General features: G+C 37.4%; 1 protein-coding gene across 4 annotated transcripts in view; it reads left to right on the top strand.

Annotated features, from left to right (window-relative positions):
* The window catches only part of LOC150107666 (ATP-dependent DNA/RNA helicase DHX36-like), a 589,788-nt gene that overhangs the window by 241,137 nt on the left and 326,612 nt on the right, over nucleotides 1-22,039 (top strand). For all 4 annotated transcript variants that reach the window (XM_090391452.1, XM_090391454.1, XM_090391451.1 and 1 more), the window contains one exon: nucleotides 18,535-18,637. In XM_090391452.1, the coding sequence (XP_090247578.1) occupies nucleotides 18,535-18,637 (103 nt within the window). The remainder of the gene's footprint in view (nucleotides 1-18,534; nucleotides 18,638-22,039) is intronic.

Raw genomic sequence — 22,039 nt, 5'->3', positions numbered from 1 at the left:
TTTTATGTCAGAAAACAGTTCTGCTAGTAATTTATCTTGGCTGTCCAGGTTCAGATTAAGTTCATTAAGGTAGTTGTAATGTGTACCATAAATGCAAGAGACATAATCCATTTTTTATCTGATAGTTGGGACAGTATTTTCATGTTCTGTCATGAAAATATCTATTTCTTCATGTAAATTAAAAAATCTTTTTAACAAAGCACCTCTACTTAACCATCTAACACTTGAGTAGATAATGTCTTTTCTTGATGATAAAATTTTACTGGCCACATGCCATGTAAGCATGGTCAACCTTTTATGGTCTGCCAGTTGCTGACCCCTGTGTTAGATAATGAAGAATCATATACAGTGATATTCCTGGACTTTGCAAAAACGTTTGATAGATTACCACATGATAAGTTGGTGTACAAGCTGCAGAGGATAGGAATAGATACAATGTTGTTAGATGGATTGGAATTTCCCTCTCTGAACGATACCAGCAGGCTGTTTATGATTTAGTGTTTCAAAAAAAGGAGGGTAACCAGTAGTGGTGTGCCTCAGAGTTCTGTTCTTGTGCCCCTGCTGTTTAACTTGGTTGTAAATGATATATATTATGTGGATTGACTGGGGATCTTTAGTTGGTTGCTCATGATGCAAAGTTAGGGAGAATTATAAGTAGCACTGCTGATGTTGATTCCCTTCAGGAAGATTTGAATAGACTTTTGACTTGGACAAAGGAGTGGGGTTGTAGTTTTAATATAAATAAGTGCAAGGTGTTGCATTTTGAAGTGCAGAAATATAAGGCTTTGTACTATATCATTGTTGGCATACTGGGAAGTGGATGAGATTCAAGATTTAGGAGTGATGGTTGACAGGTAGACTGAAGTTCAGAGGGCATGTTGCTACTCTTGCAAAGACTGCACATCATAGTGCTGCTATGATAGGCAATATGCTAACATATAGGGATAAGGAAGTGGTTGTGTCACTGTATAATATGAAACTTGGCCAGATGAAACTTGGACTATTGTACTCAAATCTGTGTACCTGGTTTTCAGCATGATGTGGAAACATTGGAGAGGGTCCAGAGATGAGTGACAAAGACATATCAGGACTTTGGAATAGAGGCAAATGAATTACTAATAATTTACAGTTGTGTTATATGTTCAGTGAGTTACTGGGGTTGAGCAAATTACTGTAATTTCTATATCTATATTGATCCTGTAATTTCTATATATGCATGTTCACATTTATATTGATGCATAATTTTAAAAATTAAAATTAAATTAAATTAAAAGAAAAAAACTAAACAGGAGAGATAAAGGGATTTGCAAAATAACTAACCGATAATAAGCAGTGCGTGTATACATTGGTAGCTTAGTAATGGCTAAATGTAGGGTCTTATCCATTGAAATAATAAAGCCAACCAGATGATTCATCTAGTCATGGCATGAATAGGTGTTTGATAGTCTTGAGCAAACATATAGTTTTATACAAATTGTTGTGCTTGTATGTACATTTATTTCTATTTTTTGTGTATTTCACTTTGTTTTCTAAGAAGAATTTTCCTTGATTCAGTAATGATTATGATCAATGTTTACTTCTATTACATAGTAATATATGCATAAATAATTTCCATTTTTATGGAAAATGGAAATATTTTTTAAAAAATTCCATTTAACAAAAATCAGAATTATTTGATTAATTAACAAGTTTAACAAGTTGTGAACAATGCTATATCGATGATATATTGGTTAGAGATCACTAGATGCCACCTTATCTTATAAAACATAGAAGAATTATTTTTTATTCTCAAGAATATATGGATTTTTGCTCAGTATGTCTATCCTTTTGGTGGAATGAAAGTGTTTCTGTATAGTGAAAAAAACATTCCACACCCTACCAAACACCATGCTGCAGATAATTAGAGACAGCTGAAATGACCCTTCATGATAAAAAAACATCCCCCAACCTTCCAAACACAATACTTCAAATAGGCAAGCAAATCAATGTTCTGTAGTACCAAACACAGTATGTAATTAAATGCATTGTTTTAACAACCTATATCTAATTTCCAGTTGCAGAAAATACATGTTAATAATTAGATCATTTGGTCAGAAACCAACCAATTAGCGTAAAGCAAATTTCAAACAAAGAGAAAAATCATGATAACTGAACTGTATGTTGAATTTTTATTAGTAGAGTTTGTTGCCTTGGTCAATATGTTGGGACCTCAGATTGTAGGCATTAGTGAGACCTGACTATCAGAATCGGACATACTAACTGGTATCAAGTGTAAAAGGTATACTATTTTTTGGTACATTATTTTGAGTCATGTTTAATACCACTTTACTTCATAATGTGATCCATATAGATAATGAATAACAGAGGGGATAATGTACATCCTTGTCTCACCAGATTTAACATTAAACCATCTTCCTGTACTTCCTTCAATTCTAACTGCTGACTTACAACTCAAATAAAGACTAAGTATTGCTTGATATAATGCCCCATTCACACCATATAACTGTAGCATATTGAATAGCTTCTCTCTTGGCACCTTGTCATATGCCTTTTCCAAATCGATAAAACTTAAATACGGATCTTTGCTATATTCCTATGCTTTCTCGACAATTTGTCGTAAAGTGAAGATCTGATCCTGACAGCCTCTATTTGGCTGGAATCCAGCTTGTTCTTCACCCAGCTTTTCTTCCACAATTCTTCTCAATCGTTTCTCAAGTATACTTGCATACATCTTGCCAGGAACGCTTAGTAGGGAAATACCTCTGTAATTCTCACATTCAGTTTTATTTCCCGTTTTATATATGGGTACTATGAGAGCTCTACTCCAATCATCGGGAATTCGTCCCTCTATCCAGGCTTTCTGAACAATGCAGTGCAGCCACTGTAAGACTTTTATACCACCATGCCTCAGCATTTCTGGCCGAATATCATCTACTCTTGCTGCCTTTCCACATTTTAAACCTTTGATGGCTTTTCTACTTCAAGTACAGATATGTATTTCTGACTGCATGCCTGGTCAGTGTTTTTTACCACTGTGCTGTCATCACTGCTTGTTTCATTTAGCAGTTTTTCCAAGTAATTACTCCATACTTCAAGGATATCTTTTTCTTCTGTTTTCATGTCACCTTTATCATCTCTAACTCCTTTTATAGCACTCTTTCCTCCATTCCTAAGCTTCTTCAACAACCTCCAGAATATTTTGCCACATTCTTGATATTTATTTTCTATATTCTTGCGAAAGTCCTCCCATGACTTTTGTTTAGCTAGTTTTACGCAGTGTTTAGCTTTCTTACATTTGGCTCTGTATTCTCTAAGAGAACAAGCTGACTTATTTGCCAGGAACTTTTGATATGCTTTCTTCTTTTCCTTCACTGCCTCTTTTACTTCTTGTGTCCACCATGGAGTTCTGATTTTTCTATTCTTAGACAACCTCACCACATGCCTCTCTGGCTGAATCAATCAGGGCTTTCTTCAAAGCTTGCCACTGAATCTCCAAGGTTTGATTCCTGTTCTCAAACTCTTTCATTTTTTCTTCAATAATCTTTATGTATTTTAGTCTACAGTTCACATCTGAGAGCTGCTGAACTTTTATTCGCTTTAAAACTTTCTTACATGTTATTCTTTTCAATATGAAATTCAATTTTATCCTGCTCAAGACTAAATAGTGATCACTTCCAATTTCAAATCCTCTGTACACTCTGGTGTCCTGCACCAGGGAGAAAACATCACTATTAACAATAACATAGTCAGTGAGACTTTTCTTATTCCTAGCCTCTTCTCTCCATGTGAATTTGTGCACATTTTTATGTTGGAACATGGTGTTAGTAATAACCAGTCCATGTCCTGAGCAGAAATCCAACAGATATTTGCCATTATTATTAGCTTTGCGCTTTTCTCCAAATTTTCCCAAAATATTTTTGTATGTCTCACAATCATTTCCTACTCTGCTATTTAGATCCCCAACAAGGACCAACTTTTCCTTTTTCATTGTGTCAGTTGCTTTTTCTAAAGCCTCAAAAAATTCCTCCACTTCTACCTTAGTAGAACCTTCTGTGGGACCATAGGCACAAATAAGTCTCATTGTCCAGTTCCCCATTCTCATATTTGCCCACATTACTCTACTTGAGACTGCCTGCCATTCAAGAAGATTTGCCTCTTATTTTGTGTTTAATACTATGGCTACTCCTTATTTTCCTTGATTGTCATTGCCTGAATATAACATTTTGTATTTATTGCTCAGAAAGATCTCACCAGTTTTTGTCTTTTTTGTTTCAGTCACCCCTATTATGTCGATCTGGTATACTTATCTAATTCCTCAGCTAGCTCCATTTCTTTGCCATTCAGGCTTCTTATGTTGATAGTACCGATCTTTAACTCTGGTGATGTTGAGTTGGGGTGTGTTTTCAGATTTGTTCCAGTAGCTGACTTTTCGCTGTTCGCCCTGGTTCCCTGGCGAAAACAACGGGGGCCTAGTTTAACCGGGCGACGCCCCAGCCGGCATGAAATTTTGTCATGTTGTACCATCATTTTTTATTTTGGTTTAACCAATAGAATACAATTGGGTGGGCTAAGTCCCAAATTGCCAGCCCATCCTCATTCATTCAGTATCCAAGTAGATATCCAACAGGGTGCACCATGAGAAGGTGAGGATTGGACATTAGGTCAGAAGCCCTGGTCGGTTCTCCTCATTCCTTTAAAGGAATGCATTCAAAATTGGAGATATTAATGTCAGCTCTTTGCTTTAAGCGGATGATGTTATACTTCTAAATAAATCCGCTACAAGTCTGCAAGATTCTCTGACTAAATTGAATAACTGTTATAATAGATATGGTATGAAGATCAGCAATAAAAAGACAAAGACATTGAAAATAGGCAGAATCATTGAAAATGTCAGCTGTGTTGTGAATGGAGAACCTGTGGAACAAGTAAAACATTTCAGCTACTTAGGCACGATTTTTAGTGAAGATGGTAAATTAAATATAGAAATAGACACCAGAATCAGCAAAGCTGGTATGGTGGGAAGTCAATTGAATAAATTCATATAGAATAAGAGAGAAATTAGTCAGAACACTAAATTAGCTATATACAAGACAGTGTTCAAACCAGTTTTAACTTACGGATCTGAGAGCTGGGTCAGAAGTAAAACACTTGATCTGCAGACTAGAGACTGCAGATATGACAGTCCTGAGAAAGATTAGAAACATGAACAGATGGCATCAATGGCAATATCATATTAAAAACGAGAATATTAGGAAAGAACTTGACATTGTCAGCATCCAGGAATGTGTTAGCAGAGCTAATCTCAGGTGGTATGGTCACTTAAACAGAATGGGCGAGGAAAGATTAGCAAAACTAGTGTTCTCTGCCAAGTTGGCAGGAAAACGACCCAGAGGAAGACCAAGATATAGGTGGATTGATACAGTTCAAAGTGCCTTAGACAATAGAAATATAAGATCTGATAATGTTGTAGTCTTGACAAGTAACAGACTTATTTGGAGGAATATTAGATAGGAAGTTAGTAATGATGTAATTTTATCATGTGGTACTATCATATCCTGTACACACCCCTTGAGGGTACATGGCAGGAATTTGATGATGATGATTATTTTGAGTCTCGGGTCTGGGTTAGTCCCGAGGGGATGGAAAGATGGGAAAATAGTTCCACTGCATAAAGGGGGTTCCAAGACTGCTGTTGTAAATTACCGACCGATTAGCATATCAGAATTCATTGTCAAGGGCTTGGAGAAATTAGTCAAGAGAAGAATACAGGATTGGATAGATAAAATGGGATATAGTATGGGGGACAACATGATGTTAGATCTGAAATAGGCAACCTCAATTTTGTATGATGTCACCATTCCAGAATCTAACATTAAAATAAAATAAATATGCATACTTATCTTTTAGCACAATATATCTATGTTTTTTTTTTGTAAACAACATCTTGTATATTAAACCTTGAATTATGTGAATTAAAATTAATGTATCTGTATGTCAAGCATGAATGTAACTCAGAAAAAAGGGGCAGTTATAAGAGAAATAATTAGTGATTTTCTACAAGTGAAAGAATGCAAGTTATTCAGCAACATAGGGCAAAGATCGCCCTACCGCTACAAGAGCAGCGAAAGGGCCCCGGGCATCATCACATTTGAGAAAATATCACGATGCATACATTCTCGGAAATAGAAAGTCCCATACGTTGATCGGTGATGTCACCCAGTCAGAGACCAATAGGTGAGACGATAAGAGAAATTTAAACTCGGAAAGGTGGCGCTCTTGGGAGCGTATAAAAACCGGCAATACGGAATTGAATACCCCCGTTTTCTTGTTTCTGCATTTCTCTCCGTGTTCTACAAGTGTTCATTGCAGTTCAGCTCTTATTTTTAAGAGCTGACTCTCGAGATGCTCCAGCATGGCACTGCAGCAGAGTTCACCAAGATCTAGCGTAGCCGTCAAATGAGAAGGTCATTGACGTAAAACCTTAGCAGAGAGATAGTGCCCGGCTCAGGAGAGCTCACGTGTATCCCACATGGCGAAAGAATCGAGATAGCCTGATTCGTAACAAAGAAGGAAGGACGGAAAGAAACCGATAAAGAGTAGATAAGTACTTTCACTTGTTCTAGCCCCTTTTGAGAATTGGCTAATAGTGTGAAGAGAGTGTATCTTAAGTTTGTAATAGAAGGAAGTGTGAAGAACTAAGATTTTGTAAATGACTCTATGCCTTTTGAAATGAACTTTAAGAACTTTCAGTTTGATAGAGATTTTATCATGATTCATTTGAGAGAGAGATTATCAATGTGCTAAATGCCTGAATGTCCAATAGAGTTGTAGATAAGAATGTCAAATATGTTGAAATATTTAATTTGCTAAAATTTAGAAATCAATGCATAATTATTTAAGGGTGAGAGAAAAGTATGAAGTTTAATTTAGAATTAATAATTATTTTGTTTTGTATTGCATTGCATGATGAGTTCATTAAAATTATTTGATACTTTACATATCTGTGTTTCTGATCATGCTGACTGACCCTTCATAAAATACGAACCTATTATGATTGTATGTGTGCACGGGGATATCCCAATTAAGAGTAGTAGGGCATGACTGCAATAAACCAGAAAACCTAAGGCTTTTGAATTTTAGTTAAGATTATTAGTAGCACCTGATATCCTATGACTATTCTTAGGCTGAGTTTATCTCTACCCTTAAGGCCCAGGCTGGCACAGTAAATAAATTTGACTGAGTGAATAGGATAGCTCATAGTATTCAGGGAACAGGTAATTTCTGGTGGCCCTTAGAAGGTTAAAATTACGTAAGGAAAAGTATAAAGGGGAACATAACGATAAAATTAAAACAAAGAGGAGGTTACATAACAATGGCGCAACCTATATAACAAAGGGTACAAGTGGTAGGAATTTGATAGAAGAGGTTAAAGTAAGAAAGGATAAAGATATAAATATAATAAATAGCAAAATAAAAAGAAAACACCAAGAGACGTAACAATGGTTTTGTGAATGGTAGATCTTGCCTCAGTAACTTGCTCACGTTTTATAACACAGTGATGGCTGAACTGGATAAGGGTAATGGGTTTACAGTGATTCTACTGGATCTTGCCAAAGCCTTTGACAGGATACCACATGGAACTTTAATCAGTAAACTGGAGCAGATGGGAATGGATATTGGGTTGGTGAGATGGATAGGAGGGTGGTTGATGGAGAGATACCAGAGAGTGGTTTATTCGGGAGTGGAGTCCAAAAGACGGCTTGTGACTAGTGGTGTGCCGCAAGGCTCTGTTCTTGGACCACTACTTTTCAATTTGTTCATTAACGATACAGGAAAGGATCTGAGAGGAAGTGTTCACTTGTTTGCTGATGATGCAAAGTTGGGTAGAGCAATTGTGAGTGCACAGGATGTCAAAATTTTGCAGGATGATTTGGATAGTTTGAAGGATTGGGCTATGGAAAATGGATGTCAATTTAATGTGGCAAAATGTAAGGTTATGCATTTTGGAGTGAAAAGATTAGCAGCAGTATATCACATTGGTGGAACCGTACTCCAGGAGATTGATGAGGCCAGGGATTTGGGAGTGTTGGTGGATAGGGAGTTTAAGTTTAGGGGGGCACATTGCAAAAGTGGCTAAATCAGCTCATCAAATCACTTGGTTCCTGAAAATTACTTTAACAAGCAGAGACAAACAAGTTATTGTTCCTCTATATCGAGCCTTGATAAGACCCCATCTAGACTACTGTGCCCAGATATGGGTGCCAGGGTTTCTTCTTGATGGGGAGGAGGTGGAGAGGATCCAGAGACGAGTGACCAAGATGATAGCAGGTCTGTGAAATGAACCTTATGAGAACAGGTTGAAGATTTGTGGGTTGCAAAAACTAGTTGATAGGCAGAAAAGGTGAGATATGATTGAGACATTCAAATTGCTAAAAGGATTCTATAGGATTAATTCAGAGGATATTTTTGAGAATAGGACTGGTGGTGGGAGGACTAGGGGCTATACATGGAAGCTGGGCAAGAATGTGGTTAGCAGGGTGGTGTTAGAGCTAGGTTTTTTACTCAGAGAGTGGTGAACGAGTGGAATAAGCTGCCAGAGTCTGTTGTGGGTGCTATGACCGTGAATGAGTTCAAGGCAAGGTATGATAGATACTGTGTGAATGTCGAATAGTTGTTCTTGAAATGATGTTAGGGCCTCCCTCGATGAGTCTGTCGACTCCTTGGAGTTGCCTGAAATAATAATAATAATAATAATAATATTTTTAGGATAGGATTTTTAGGAAAGACAGAGAGGATAGGAGAGGAGGTGGGGGCATCCTGCTAATGATATTGAATGACTTGAATCCAGTTACAGTTGAGACCTATATTGAAGCCATCTGCTGTGAGGTGGAATCTAACAAGATAAATTATTATTATTATTATTACAGGAGACTCCAGGGTGTCCTTAGACTCATCAAGGGAGGCCCTAAACATCATGTCCACACAACTATACGACATTCTCACAGTATCTATCATACCTTGCCTTGAACTCACTCACCGTCATTGCACCCACAACAAAACCTGGCAGCTTATTCCACTCATTGACCCCTCTAAAAGTAAAGAACCCAGCTCTTGCTAGGTTCACCCTTGCTAACCACACTCTTGCCCAGCTTCCATAGGTGTCCCCCTAGTTCTCTCACCACCAGTCCTGATCTCAAAAATATCCTCTGAATTAATCCTGTAGAAATCCTTTAGCAATTTGTATGTCTCAATCATATCTACCCTTTTCCGCTATCAACTAATTTCTGCAACCCACAAATCTTCAACCTGTTCTCATAAGGTTCATTCCATAGACCTGCTATCATCTTGGTCACTCGCCTCTGGATCCTCTCCACCTCCTTCCCATTAAGAAGAAACCTAGGTGACCAAATCTAGGCACAAGTAGTCGAGATGAGGTCTTATCAAGGCTCGGTACAGAAGTACAATAACTTGCTTGTGTTTGCTCGTCAAAGTATTTTTCAACAACTAAGTGAGTTGATGAGCTGATTTAGCCACTTTTGCAATGTTCCTCCTAAACTTCATCTCCCTATCCACCAATGTGGTATACTGCTGCTAATCTTTTCACCCCAAAATGCATAACCTTACATTTTGTCACATTAAATTGACATCCATTCTCCTTAGCCCAGAACTCCAATCTATCCAAGTCATCCTGCAAGATTTTGACATCTTCTGCATTCACTATTGCCCTACCCAACTTTGCATCATGAGCTAACAAATGAACTGTTCCTCTTAGATACTTCGCTATATCGTTAATGAACAAATTAAACAGCAGTGGTCCAAGAACAGACCCCTGCGGCACACCACTAGTCACAGGCTGTCTTTTGGACTCTACTCCTGAATAAACTACTCTCTGATATCTCTCCATCAACCACCCACCTATCCATCTCACCAATCCTATATCCATTCCCATATGTTGTAGTTTACGGATTAGAATTCCATGTGGTATCCTCTCAAATGCCTTAGCCAGGTCAAGCAGTATCACTGTAAACCCATTACCCCTTATCCAGTTCAGCCGTTACTGTGTTATAAAACTTGAACAAGTTGCTGAGGCATGATCTACTGTACAGTATCTCATTTAATTATATAGTGGGGTGGTGTTACAGACATAGTAGATCAGTTGCTATTGATGAAGAAATGAACCACCAGATAGACAAGATGAGTGCAAAAAGATTAGTCATAATGAGAGACTTTAATTATCCAATTATTGATTTGGTAGCAGCAGAATCTCAAGAGAAGAATTAAAATGCATTTATTGAGCTGTTGCGGGACAACAGCTCAATTCCTCAAGCAGCATGTGACAGAAGGAACTCGAGGTTAAAGAGTGTTAGATTTGATTATAATGTCAGAGGGTGTTTTAGTTAAAGATGTAACTATTTTGCCTCTGGTTGGTGACAGTGATCATGCGGTACTCACTTGGGATGTGACTAAGTTTTATGAATGTTCCTTCAGAAAAGGTTACATGGTGAACTATAAAGCAGGAAATTATGACCAACTGAGGAGTATTCTGAGTTCTGTGGAATAGGATCAGTTGCTGGATGGGAAGAATATTGACAGTGTATGGGAAACATTTAAACAATACTTAATGATGCGATATCAGAATGTGTCCCGACAGTTCGAAGAATAAATAGGGTAGAAGTGAAATGGATGTGTAATCTTAAGTAAGATATTCATAAGAAAAGGATGATGTGGAAGGAATACCCTGTGCATAAGAATGATGTTCATTATGAAAATTATAAGCAGCAGGCTGGAATAGTCGCAACTGTTGTACGGAAAGCAAAGTCTGAGTATAATAAGAAACTTGCTCTGCATGCTAAAGACAGCCCATAAGAATTCTATTGATATGCTGGAAATAAAAGGAAGAATGAATATGAAAGGATAACTCTTCTAAATGCAGATGGTGTAAGGGTTACAGATGCCAAAGAGGTTGTTCAACTAATGAGTGCCCATTTTGTTAAAAGCTATCAACCTGGTGTACACAACATTGAGCTCACTGCTACCTCTTCACTGAATGAAGAAACATAGGTGTGTGAGGATGAGGTATTAGAGCTGTTACACAAACTGAATAAGCATTCAGCAATAGGAACTGATGGGATATCAGCATATGTGCTAAAAGAGTGTTTAACTGAACTGACTATTCCTTTGATCAGGTTGTTTAATATGAGTCAGAACAGGAAATATCCCACAGGAATGGAAAGAATGTATGGCAATTCCATTGCACTAGGGTGGGGCAAAGACCGATGTATCTGACTATCGACCAATTAGTATCAGAGGAGTGGTGGTGAAGATTTTGGAAAACTTGGTTAAGACTCACATTCAGAAATGGGTTGACAATGAATCTCTGCTTTTCAATAAGCAACAATGGATTACTAAGGGAAGGTCATTTTTTAGCAACTTGCTCACATTCTATAATAAGGTTACCATTGAACTAGACAAGGGAATGGATACACCATGATACTTTTGGATTTTGCTAAGGCTTTTGACAGAATACAGCATTGGAGAATATGGGTTTGGATTATAGAATATTAGCATGGATAAGAGGATGCATGACTGACTGACAGATATCAAAAAATGGTATATGGGAGATGTGAGTCCGTAAGATTTAATACCACCATACCTACATGCTTTAAGAACTATCTTCATTCCGAAGAAAGAAACTTCAAGCTGTGCATCAGACTTTAGACCTATTACCATCTCCCCTGTGATACTTACTCTATCGTAAAATCTTAGTTAAATGACTTCAGCCACATATACAGCATGATTACAGACAGAGAGCTTTTGTCCCTTCGGACAGCTGTGCGGAGAATATATATCTTCTTTCTTCTCTTCTCTCTCTGATTCCCGCCGCTGCCTTAAGCCTCTCTATATGGCGTTGCTGGACCTCCAAAAGGCCTTTGATAGCATCTCCTCTATCTCCCATTTTCTTTTACTGCATCATAGATGAGTTTCTTCACTCTCTTCTTAGCCATGTAGGCTACTCTCTAGGCGCTTCTTCCTTTAATGCTATGGCCTTTGCGGATGATCTTATTCTGGTAGCCTCTACTAAGGTAGGCTTGCAGGAACTCCTTGACCTGCTCTTTAGCTCTTGTCACCTCTGGTTGTGACAAGAAGCTTAAGGTCGAGACTATAGAGTTTTCCCTGCACCGGAGGCTGTTGCATGCTTTGACCATCCTGGAAGAGTGGAGATACCTTGGTATCATGTTCACCCCAAAGGGAAGGTCTTCTGTTCCTTCTATCCTAGAAGCTGGGATCGCTTCTTTGAGGAAAGCTCCTTTCAAGCCCCAGCAGAGACCGTTTCTCCTTTCCCACTATCTCCTACCTCGCTTTTACCACAAGTTGGTGCTTGGTAGGACATATATCTGGGTACTATCCTGAATGGACAGGGCTATCTGTTCAGCCGTGAGATTATGGTTCCAACTTCTGCCTGACACCCCTACTGCATATTTTCATGCGAGGGTGAAGGATGGTGGGCTTGGGGTTCCATCACTTAGATGGCTGATCCCACGCCTGTGGCTGTCCAGAATCGCGAAGTTAGAACTATCTTCTTCCCCTATCTGCAGAAAGGCTTTCTATAGCCGATTAATACAAGAAGACTTTGGGTGGGCTAAAGGCTGGTCCCATTTTCAAGGTACCTTAATTGTGGGTGCTGACTCATTTAAGGTACCTTAATTGAGTCAGCACCCACAGAACACGAGGTGGGCATCTCTGCTGCACTGTTCTGTAGATGGTGCTCCTTTAAAAGAGTCATATCTGGTGCCTCCCCGGCATGATTGGGTAAGGGATGGCATCAGGACGAGGATCAATTCCCTGCCCACTCGAGCCCGCACAGCTCGATGGGGTAGTGATGACTCAAACTGTAGGGCTGGCTGCCACTACAGCCAGACATTGTCTCATATAGCCCAGTGTTGTTTCTGCACCCATGGGCACCCACCTACAGAGGCATGACATCGTGGTCTCCATTCTGAACAACCGCTTTAAGAACAAAGGTTGGGAGACCGCGGTGAAACCACATTATAGGACCTCCGCGGGTTTGCGTCAGCCAGGCTTAGTGATTAAAAGAGATGGTGACGTTTGGGTAGTTGATGTCCAGGTGCTGGGAACAGAGTGCACACTAGCCTATAGTCATAATAATAAAGTGAACTATTATAAAAATAACCAAGATCTAGTTAGTAAGATACAGGAGGAGCATGAGGCAATTCCGAGATTTACCAGCGCCACCATCTCTTTACATGGCGTATGGAGCGCAGATAGTTATAAAGACTTAAAACAGCTTGGGCTTACACCAAGGATATAAAAGTGCTTTCCTTGAGGGCCCTACAGGGCACACTGATAGCATTGTAGTCATTCTCTGGTGGCATTGCCACCAGAGAATGACTACAATGGACACTGCTTAGTCCACTGCTATTCAATCTATACATTAATGATATTGGGAAGGATTCGATAAGCAACATACATCTATTTGCTGATAATGCAAAGATAGGTTGGGTAATCAGGAATGCTGCTGATATGCAGTACTTGCAGAATGATTCGAATAGGCTGCAATTATGTGCATGAGAAAATGGATGTCAGTGTAATTCAGTAAATGTAAAGTCATCACTTCAGCATAATTAGATATCCAATGTCATATTATATTGGTGGGATTATGCTTGAAGAAACTGACGAGGCTAGGGATCTTGGAGTGTCAGTAGATAGTAAGTTGAAGTTCAGTGGCCATGTAGCAAAGATTGCAAATACAACTCAAAAGATAATTGCAATGCTGAAATGAACATTCACACGTAAAAATAAGGATATCGTTTTGCCTCTTTACAAGGCCATGATAAGGCCTCACTTGGACTAGTGTGTGCAGATCTGGTCTCCTGGTTTTTGTTGCGATTCTGATATGCTGGAAAGAGTACAAAGGAGAGTGTTAAAAAAATATCAGGATTGTGGAATACTGATTTTGAAGTCAGATTGAGAATTTGTAGACTGCGCACACTAGCAAACAGGAGAAAGAGTACTGATATGATTGAGACTTACAAACTTCTGAAAGGGTCATACAGGATTTCAATTGATGGAATTTTTCAATTTATAAAGGGTGGCGAAAGGACAAGAGAACATCCTTGGAAGCTAAGAATGAATGCTGCTAAGAAGGGTTGAGGGCTAGATTTTTCTCTTATAGGGTAGTGCGCGATTGGAATGGTTTGCAATTGGATGTTGTGAGTGCAAGCAGTGTTGAATGAATTCAAGAATAAGTATGATAGCTGGTGCGTGTAGTATATGTCTCCCTCAATGAGTCCTTGACTCCTTGGAGGTCTCTCTTAATAATAATAATAAATGAGATGTGAAAGAAACATCCACAAATATTGTAAATAAATATTTCAATTCAGTAACATATGGATAAATGAAGAAAATGGTCAAATACATGAGATTGTCAAAATCTTTCAATAAGGAATGTGGTCATCCCTCACAGCAATACATTGCTCGTAATGATGTTTCATACTGTTTATAAAAATAGTGTCCAGAAGCTCATTGGTAATAACCATTTGCTCCTAACACTTTCCTAAGTCCCTCAAGGTTTTGGGGATAAGGGTGGGTGAGTTGAGATTAGCAACATGTTTACTCAGAGCATCCCAGATATGCTTATTAGGAATAAGGTCAGAGCCCTAGCCAGTTTAGTTTCTTCTTGAAGATTGGGTCACGAACTTCGCTCAGTGAGGACGAGCATTGTCATATAGGCACCCATATATGAATGAACTTAGGAGTTCAGGACCTCTATAATGCAGCTTCATGGTTTCTACAGGAAGCACATACAGGTCAGTGTATCAACCTAACAAGATAACTCCTCAAACCATCACACTACCTTCACCATAAGTGTCAGTTTCCCAGATATTAGAGGAAAGATAATGTGTTCTCCCCAGATCAGAGTATGACTGGTATCACTTTGTAGATCAAATTGGGACTTGTTCTATAAGTCATACTGATCCCCATTGCTCTTGGGTCCAGTCGACATGGAGTTTTACCCATTTCAAACATTTTTTCCTGTGACATGAGGACAGGAGCATTCAGACTGCTATCACCTAGCATGCAAGACCACCTGAAGCCTTCTGCAACCAGTGGAAGAAGATACCAATGTTCCTGTAGCTGATGCAAGGTCATATCATAGCTTATTTGGGGTAGTATTCCTTAAAGTGCCACTGACACTTTCTTATTTTTTTATAGCGATATCCTCATGTTTATTTATAATACAAGATTATACAGAGGATTTGTAATTGGAAATATTCATCACTTCGTTTTACTTAGGATAATAATGAATGTCACATTCAAAACAACACTATGTGAAAACTTTTTAAAATAATTAAAGTTGAGTAGCTTTTACAGATAAACTGTAGACTGAACTATACAAACATTCAAGAATAAATTAAACAGTTTGAAAACAAGAACCAAACCTTGAAGTCTCAGTGCAAACTCCAAAGGAAACCTAGTTAAATGACTGAACTAAGGAGGCATGGGGTAAAATTGTCTACAAGGATAGAAAAATAAAAACACCACCATGGTAAATACATGAAGTTAAAAAGCAGTCCTGGAAAAGAAGAAAGTATACTGGAAATTTATAGCAGATCAGTTGGCAGATGCCCTGAAAGAAAAACTGAGAAAAATGTAAGAGAACTTATGTGTAAAATTAGCTAAAAAAAGCGTGGGAAGACTATAGGTATATTCCTTCTAATACAAAAGATAAATATCAGGAAGGTGGCAAAATGTTTTAGAAGCTATTAAAAAAACTTGTTTTAAAAGGAATCAAAGATCACAAAGATGACATGAAACTCAAGATCAGGATATTCTAGATGCTTGTAGTAATTACTTTGAAAGACTGTTAAATGAAACAAGCAATGATAGAACAGTAGTAGAAAATATTCACGAGCTAGCAAACAGGATAGGTGTAAATACTTGAGGTAGAAAAAAAAACCGAAATGCAGAAAGGAGCTAGAGTAGATGAAATTTGAGCAGAAATGCTCAGATATGGAGGTATGAAAATTTTGCAGTGGCTACACTGCATACTGAGAACAGACTGCATCTTTGAGAATAGAGAGACCTCAGAAGAATTCCCAGTTCAGAAAAGTGTGAGACAAGGCTGTATCTTGTCTCCGATTCTCTTTAACCTGTACACAGAAGAAATATTTAATAAAATTAGTAACCTCAAATGAATCACTGTAGGGTAGCACTTTCCAAACTGTGGGTTGCAGACCCCTTGGGGGGGCCGTAGGTTTTGTTATTTTTTTATATTTTAATGAAAAAAAAATCACACATTGGTGTGGGTTCACAAATTTTGCTTCCTCCATATTTCGGCACGTAATGAATATTAGTAAATATATGCTTATTCATATAAGTTTCATTTCAAAGCAGAAATCTAAGAATTGCAGTTTCAAATATTTCACCTGATATTGACTTTTGGTGTAGCAGTATTGAAACACATCCATCATATTAAATTGCTATTAAACTTCTTTCGTGTTTTTAATTCTTTCTTTATTACTAATCATTTTACATTTCATGTGCTTGTGCTGCAAATGTACAATAACAATATATCTATCTATATAAAAATATGAGATAATGTGCCATGTCAAATGTATATGTAAGATGCTAAAAATGTAATATTTGCATTTGATTTTTGCAATAATCGCTGCATATGTTTTGTATTGAATATAAATACAATAAATATTATAATAATATATGTCTATATTATGATTTCTTTTCCGAGGGGGGGATGCGTAAAATATTTTAATTTTTCCAAAGGAGGCCCTGACCAGAAGTTTCGGAAGCACTGCTGTAGGGGACAGAAATATTAATAAATTAAGATATGCAGATGACACGGTTCTAACTGAAAAAAATTTTTGTTTGAGAGAGAGGAGCGAGTAAGATTACCTTGGGACTCTGGAATGTTGAGAGTGGGAGAACACATTAAGGGTATGTGCTCTGCAGAGCTTAGTATATATAGGAGCAGGCAGTGGTGAAGTTAGAGATTTTGCCACCCCTCTCAATAGACACCAAAAATACTACAAAAAGTCAAAACGACTATAGGGAAATAAATTAAAACCCTATATTTATTTTTGAAGCAAAATTTTAATTTCAACATTCTAAAATGTTATTTTTTTTGCTTTTCTGTAGCAAAATCGTCAATGACATTGCCGAAGTCTATTTCATAGTAATCTAGGTAATTCTTAATCAATTTTATATAGAAAAACTCCTCTCACAACTAGCAACAGTTACAACAATTGTGAGGAAAATTTGCAGTAGTATTACAATATTTGGAAATGAGTTCTCGAGACTATATTTTAGCATTAACTGCAAAAGCTCAAAAAGGTTCAAAGTACCACTCGGGGTAGACCGCCCCCCCCCCCCCCCTAGCTACTCCTCTGGGAGGAGGTGATATAACTGAGACATACAAATTAGTGAGAGGAGTCGATCAGATAGATTTAGGGGAAATATTGCAGGATAATACATGGTTGGAGAACTAGAGGTCCCAGGGAACCATAAGAGGTAATGTAGAGAGAGATGAGATTTTTTGCATGGTGAATGAGTAGAGAGAGAGAGAGAGTGTGTGCGCGTGTGTGTGTGCATGCGTGCTGCTATAGTAAGTGATCAATGCTCCAACACTGAATATTTCAAAGAAAGGTATGATCTGTATAGTGGATGAAAGAATTTGACCTCCCATGATAAATCCTCTTTAATTCCCACATTATTACTGTATTAACATTAAAACCTATCCTTGTTAATAATCAGCTGACTAAACATGTACTGCACCTCTCATTCTTTCACACCAAATCCTTCTCACATGTATCTCTCTTTTAGATGTTACACAGGATTATTCACGCCAATATGACATTATGCGACAAAGTGTTCGTTATATAATCCATCACATCCTTTACCACATTCTTTCTGCCATAAGTGTTTCCTTTTCATAGTTCATTTCCCTCTTGCATACTGCATAGAAGATGGATTTTTAAATCCATCTTCTATGCAGTATTTTCTTTGACTTGACTTGCCAATCTCCTGTTATATTGAAATTTCTCCAGCTTTACCATGCTATCACCATTTATTCGCAAAACTCTTCACTCTTGGTGAATAAACGGAGTTCCCATTCTTTGTCAACCTCTTTCTCCCACAGCTTATCTTCCCATTTTATCAATAGTTGACTAAGGAATTTCCCATAGTCATCCACCTTATACTTCCATATATAAAGGCAGTAATCCTTTCCTAATTGACCACTCCTTCTCAATATCTCATGATTACCCTCACCAACTGCCAGAAGTGTTAATGCCTCATTTACAAATACACCAGAACTTCAATAGCTGCATTGATTTTCACAACCACACTTTGGTTGGAATTTACTCCCATTTACTACCAGGATTGGTTTAAGGAATTCAGCTTTTCTGCATGATGTTAATAATTTGCTGCCTTTTTTTTATATATGGAAGAATATACTGTGCAGCCTTCAACTAATGCTTTTTTTTTTACTCCTTCCAGATATTCCAAATTTACTATAGAAGGTCTTAAGAACTATAATGAAAATGAAATAGACTTTGACTTGATTGTATCTTTACTAAAGTATATATCTAAAACATATAAGGTAAGTTAGTATTTTTTTAGAATTATTTTTTGTTCTTCATATACAGGATGCCTTAGGAAGAATTTGCCAAACTACACAGGTTTATTCTTCACTGTGTGTTTGTGCGTGTAGGTGGGGGGGACATTATTTCATGATTTGGCTGCTGGTAACAGCAGTGCTGCCTGATTGTACATGCATCATAGTTGAGTTCTTGCAGGTGTTCTTGGAGCCTATAAATAGTTCTCTGTTCTGTTTTTTATTGTTTTCACTGTGTGCTTTCATTGAAAATATAGTGGTTAAGTTTTCAAAGGAGGAGTTTGCTGCTATATGCTTCATTTTCATGTGAGGGCTGCTGTTGAAGATTACTGCAATTTCCTGACTATATTCTCTTAATAGTTTTTATTTATGCACATCATCTGCAAGAAACCTGATCATTTGGTGTCGTATTTGAAGTGATTTAATCAACAAGTACAAAAAATAATAGAGCAGTTTTTGGAGCAGCATGAAGCATTCTAGGACAAGCCATGATAAATATTCACATTCCTTGAAGTTCTTGAAGTGGTTGTGTGGAGAATACTAAGTAAACTCATTTTGGAAAATTATGCAGACAACCACCGTGTTTGAGTAAAATTTTAGTTTAATATAAACCGAAATCAACACTCAATGGTTTTACGAAATGCATTCTGATCACCGCATAAGCCTAAAAGAAAGAACTAAGTAAATTCATTTACATCTGTGCTGCTAGATGCATAAACAAAATCTGTCTCTTAAATTTTCTAACCTTAGAAAGACAGGTTTTGTCTGCCTCTTTAAGGTGTTGTACTTCTTGCAAACTTTTGCTTTCATGTGCTTGCAAATCGTGATGTGCAAAGACACTTTATTTGGCCATGAAATAACATCTACTCTGGATTGAGTGAGTAATATATTTCAACTACTGCATGAGAAAAATCTTCATGCAGTAGTTGAAATGAATTTCTTCCATTATACAGAAATAATTTGCCTTAAACTGCCTCACTTTACGATGATGCACTCATATATGACGTTTTTTAGTTATGACTAATGCCCATTCATACAATGCTGCATTCTCTCATACAACGCTTTTCAGTTATTTATCAATGTCTGTTTATGTGGTGTTACATTAATTTTATCATCATCATCAAATTCCTGACATGTACCCTCAAGGGGTGTACAGGATATGATAGTACTACATGAAAAATTTACGTCATTACTAACTCCCTATCTACAATTTTCCTCCAAATCAGTCTGTTACTTGTCAAGACTCCAACATTATCAGATCTTATATTTCTATCGTCTAAGGCACTTTGTACCGTATTATCAAACCACCTATATCTTGGTCTTCCTCTGGGTCATTTTGCTGCCAACTTGGTGTAGAACACTTGTTTTGCTAATCTTTCTTCGTCCATTCTGTTTAAGTGACCATACCATCTGAGATTAGCTCTTCTAACGCACTCCTGGATGCTGACAATGTCAAGTTCTTTCCTAATATCCATGTTTTTAATATGATATTGTCATTGATGCCATCTGTTCATGCCTTTAATCTTTCTCAGAACTCTCATATCTGCAGTCTCTAGTCTTTGGTCAAGTGTTTTACTTCTGACCTAGCTCTCAGATCCATAAGTTAAAACTGGTTTGAGCACTGTCTTGTATACAGCTAATTTAGTGTTTTGGCTAATTTCTCTCTTATTCCATATGAATTTATTCAATTGACTTCCCACCATACCAGCTTTGCTGATTCTGTTGTCTATTTTTATATTTAATTTACCATCTTCAGTAAAAATCGTGCCTAAGTAACTGAAATGTTTTACTTGTTCCACAGGTTCTCCATTCACAACACAGTTGACATTTTCAATGATTCTGCCTATTTTCATTGTCTTTGTCTTTTTATTGCTGACCTTCATACCATATCTATTACAACAGTTATTCAATTTAGTCAGGGAATCTTGCAGACTTGTAGCGAATTTATTTTGAAGTATAATATCGTCCGCATAAAGCAAAGAGCTGACATTAACATCTCTATTTTTGATATCATGTTTAATACCACTTTACTTCATAATGTGATCCATATAGATAATGAATAACAGAGGGGATAATGTACATCCTTGTCTCACACCAGATTTAATATTAAACCATCTTCCTTCAATTCTAACTGCTGATTTACAACTCAAATAAAGACTTAGTATTGCTTGATATAATGCCTCATTGATACCATATAACTGTAGTGTTTTGAATAGCTTCTCTCTTGGCACCATGTCGTATGCCTCTTCCAGATCGACAAAACTTAAATACAAATCTTTGTTATATTCCCATGCTCTCTCAACTATTTGTCGTAAAGTGAAGATCTGATCCTGACAGCCTCTATTTGGCCTGAATCAAGCTTGTTCTTCAATCTTTTCTTCAACAATTCTTCTCAACCGTTTCTCAAGTATACTTGCATAGATCTTGCCAGGAACACTCAGTAGGGAAATACCTCTGTAATTCTCACATTCAGTTTTATTTCCTTTTTATATATTGGAACTATTAGAGCTCTACTCCAATCATCAGGGATTTGTCCCTCTGTCCAGGCCTTCTGAACTATGCAGTGCAGCCACTGTAAGACTTTTATACCACCACCACCATACTTCAGCGTTTCTGGTAGAATATCATCTACCACTTCTGCATTTCCACATTTCAAGCCTTTGATGGCTTTTTCTATTTCAGGTATGGATATGTATTCCTGATTGTGCCTGGTCAGTGTTTTTTACCACTGTGCTATGACTGCTTGTTTCATTTAGCAATTTTTCGAAGTAATTACTCCTTACTTCAAGGATATTTTTTATCTCCCATTTTTATGTCACCTTTATCATCTCTAACTGCTTTTACAGTACTCTTTCCTCCATTTCTAAGCTTCTTCAGTAACCTCCAGGATATCTTACCACCTTCTTGATATTTATTTTCTATGTTCTTGCCAAAGTCCTCCCATGACTTTTGTTTAGCAAGTTTTACACAGTGTTTAGCTTTCTTACATTTGTCTCTATATTCTCTAAGAGCACAAGCTGACTTATTTGCCAGGAACTTTTGATATGCTTTCTTCTTTTCCTTCATTGCCTCTTTAACTTCCTGTGTCCACTATGGAGTTCTGATTTTTCTATTCTTAGACAACCTCACCACATGCCTCTCTGGCTAAATCAAGCAGTGTTTTCTTCGAGGCTTGCCACTGAATCTGCAAGGTTTGGTTGCTGTTCTCAAACTCCTTCATTTCTTCTTGAATAATGTTTGTGTATTTTGGTCTACAGTTCACATCTGAGAGCTGCTCAACTTTTATTCTCTTTAAAATTTTCTTACATATTATTCTTTTCGATATGAAATTCAATTTTATTCTGCTCAATACTAAATAGTGATCACTTTTAATTTCAAATCCTCTGT

The sequence above is a fragment of the Typopeltis vanoorti genome, chromosome 4, assembly GCF_054136105.1.
Source record: "Typopeltis vanoorti isolate ZY-2024b chromosome 4, IOZ_Tvanoo_1.0, whole genome shotgun sequence".
Taxonomy (NCBI): Eukaryota; Metazoa; Arthropoda; class Arachnida; order Uropygi; family Thelyphonidae; genus Typopeltis; species Typopeltis vanoorti.
Note: the sequence above shows the minus strand (reverse complement) of the source record. Positions and strands in the feature narration are given on the sequence as shown.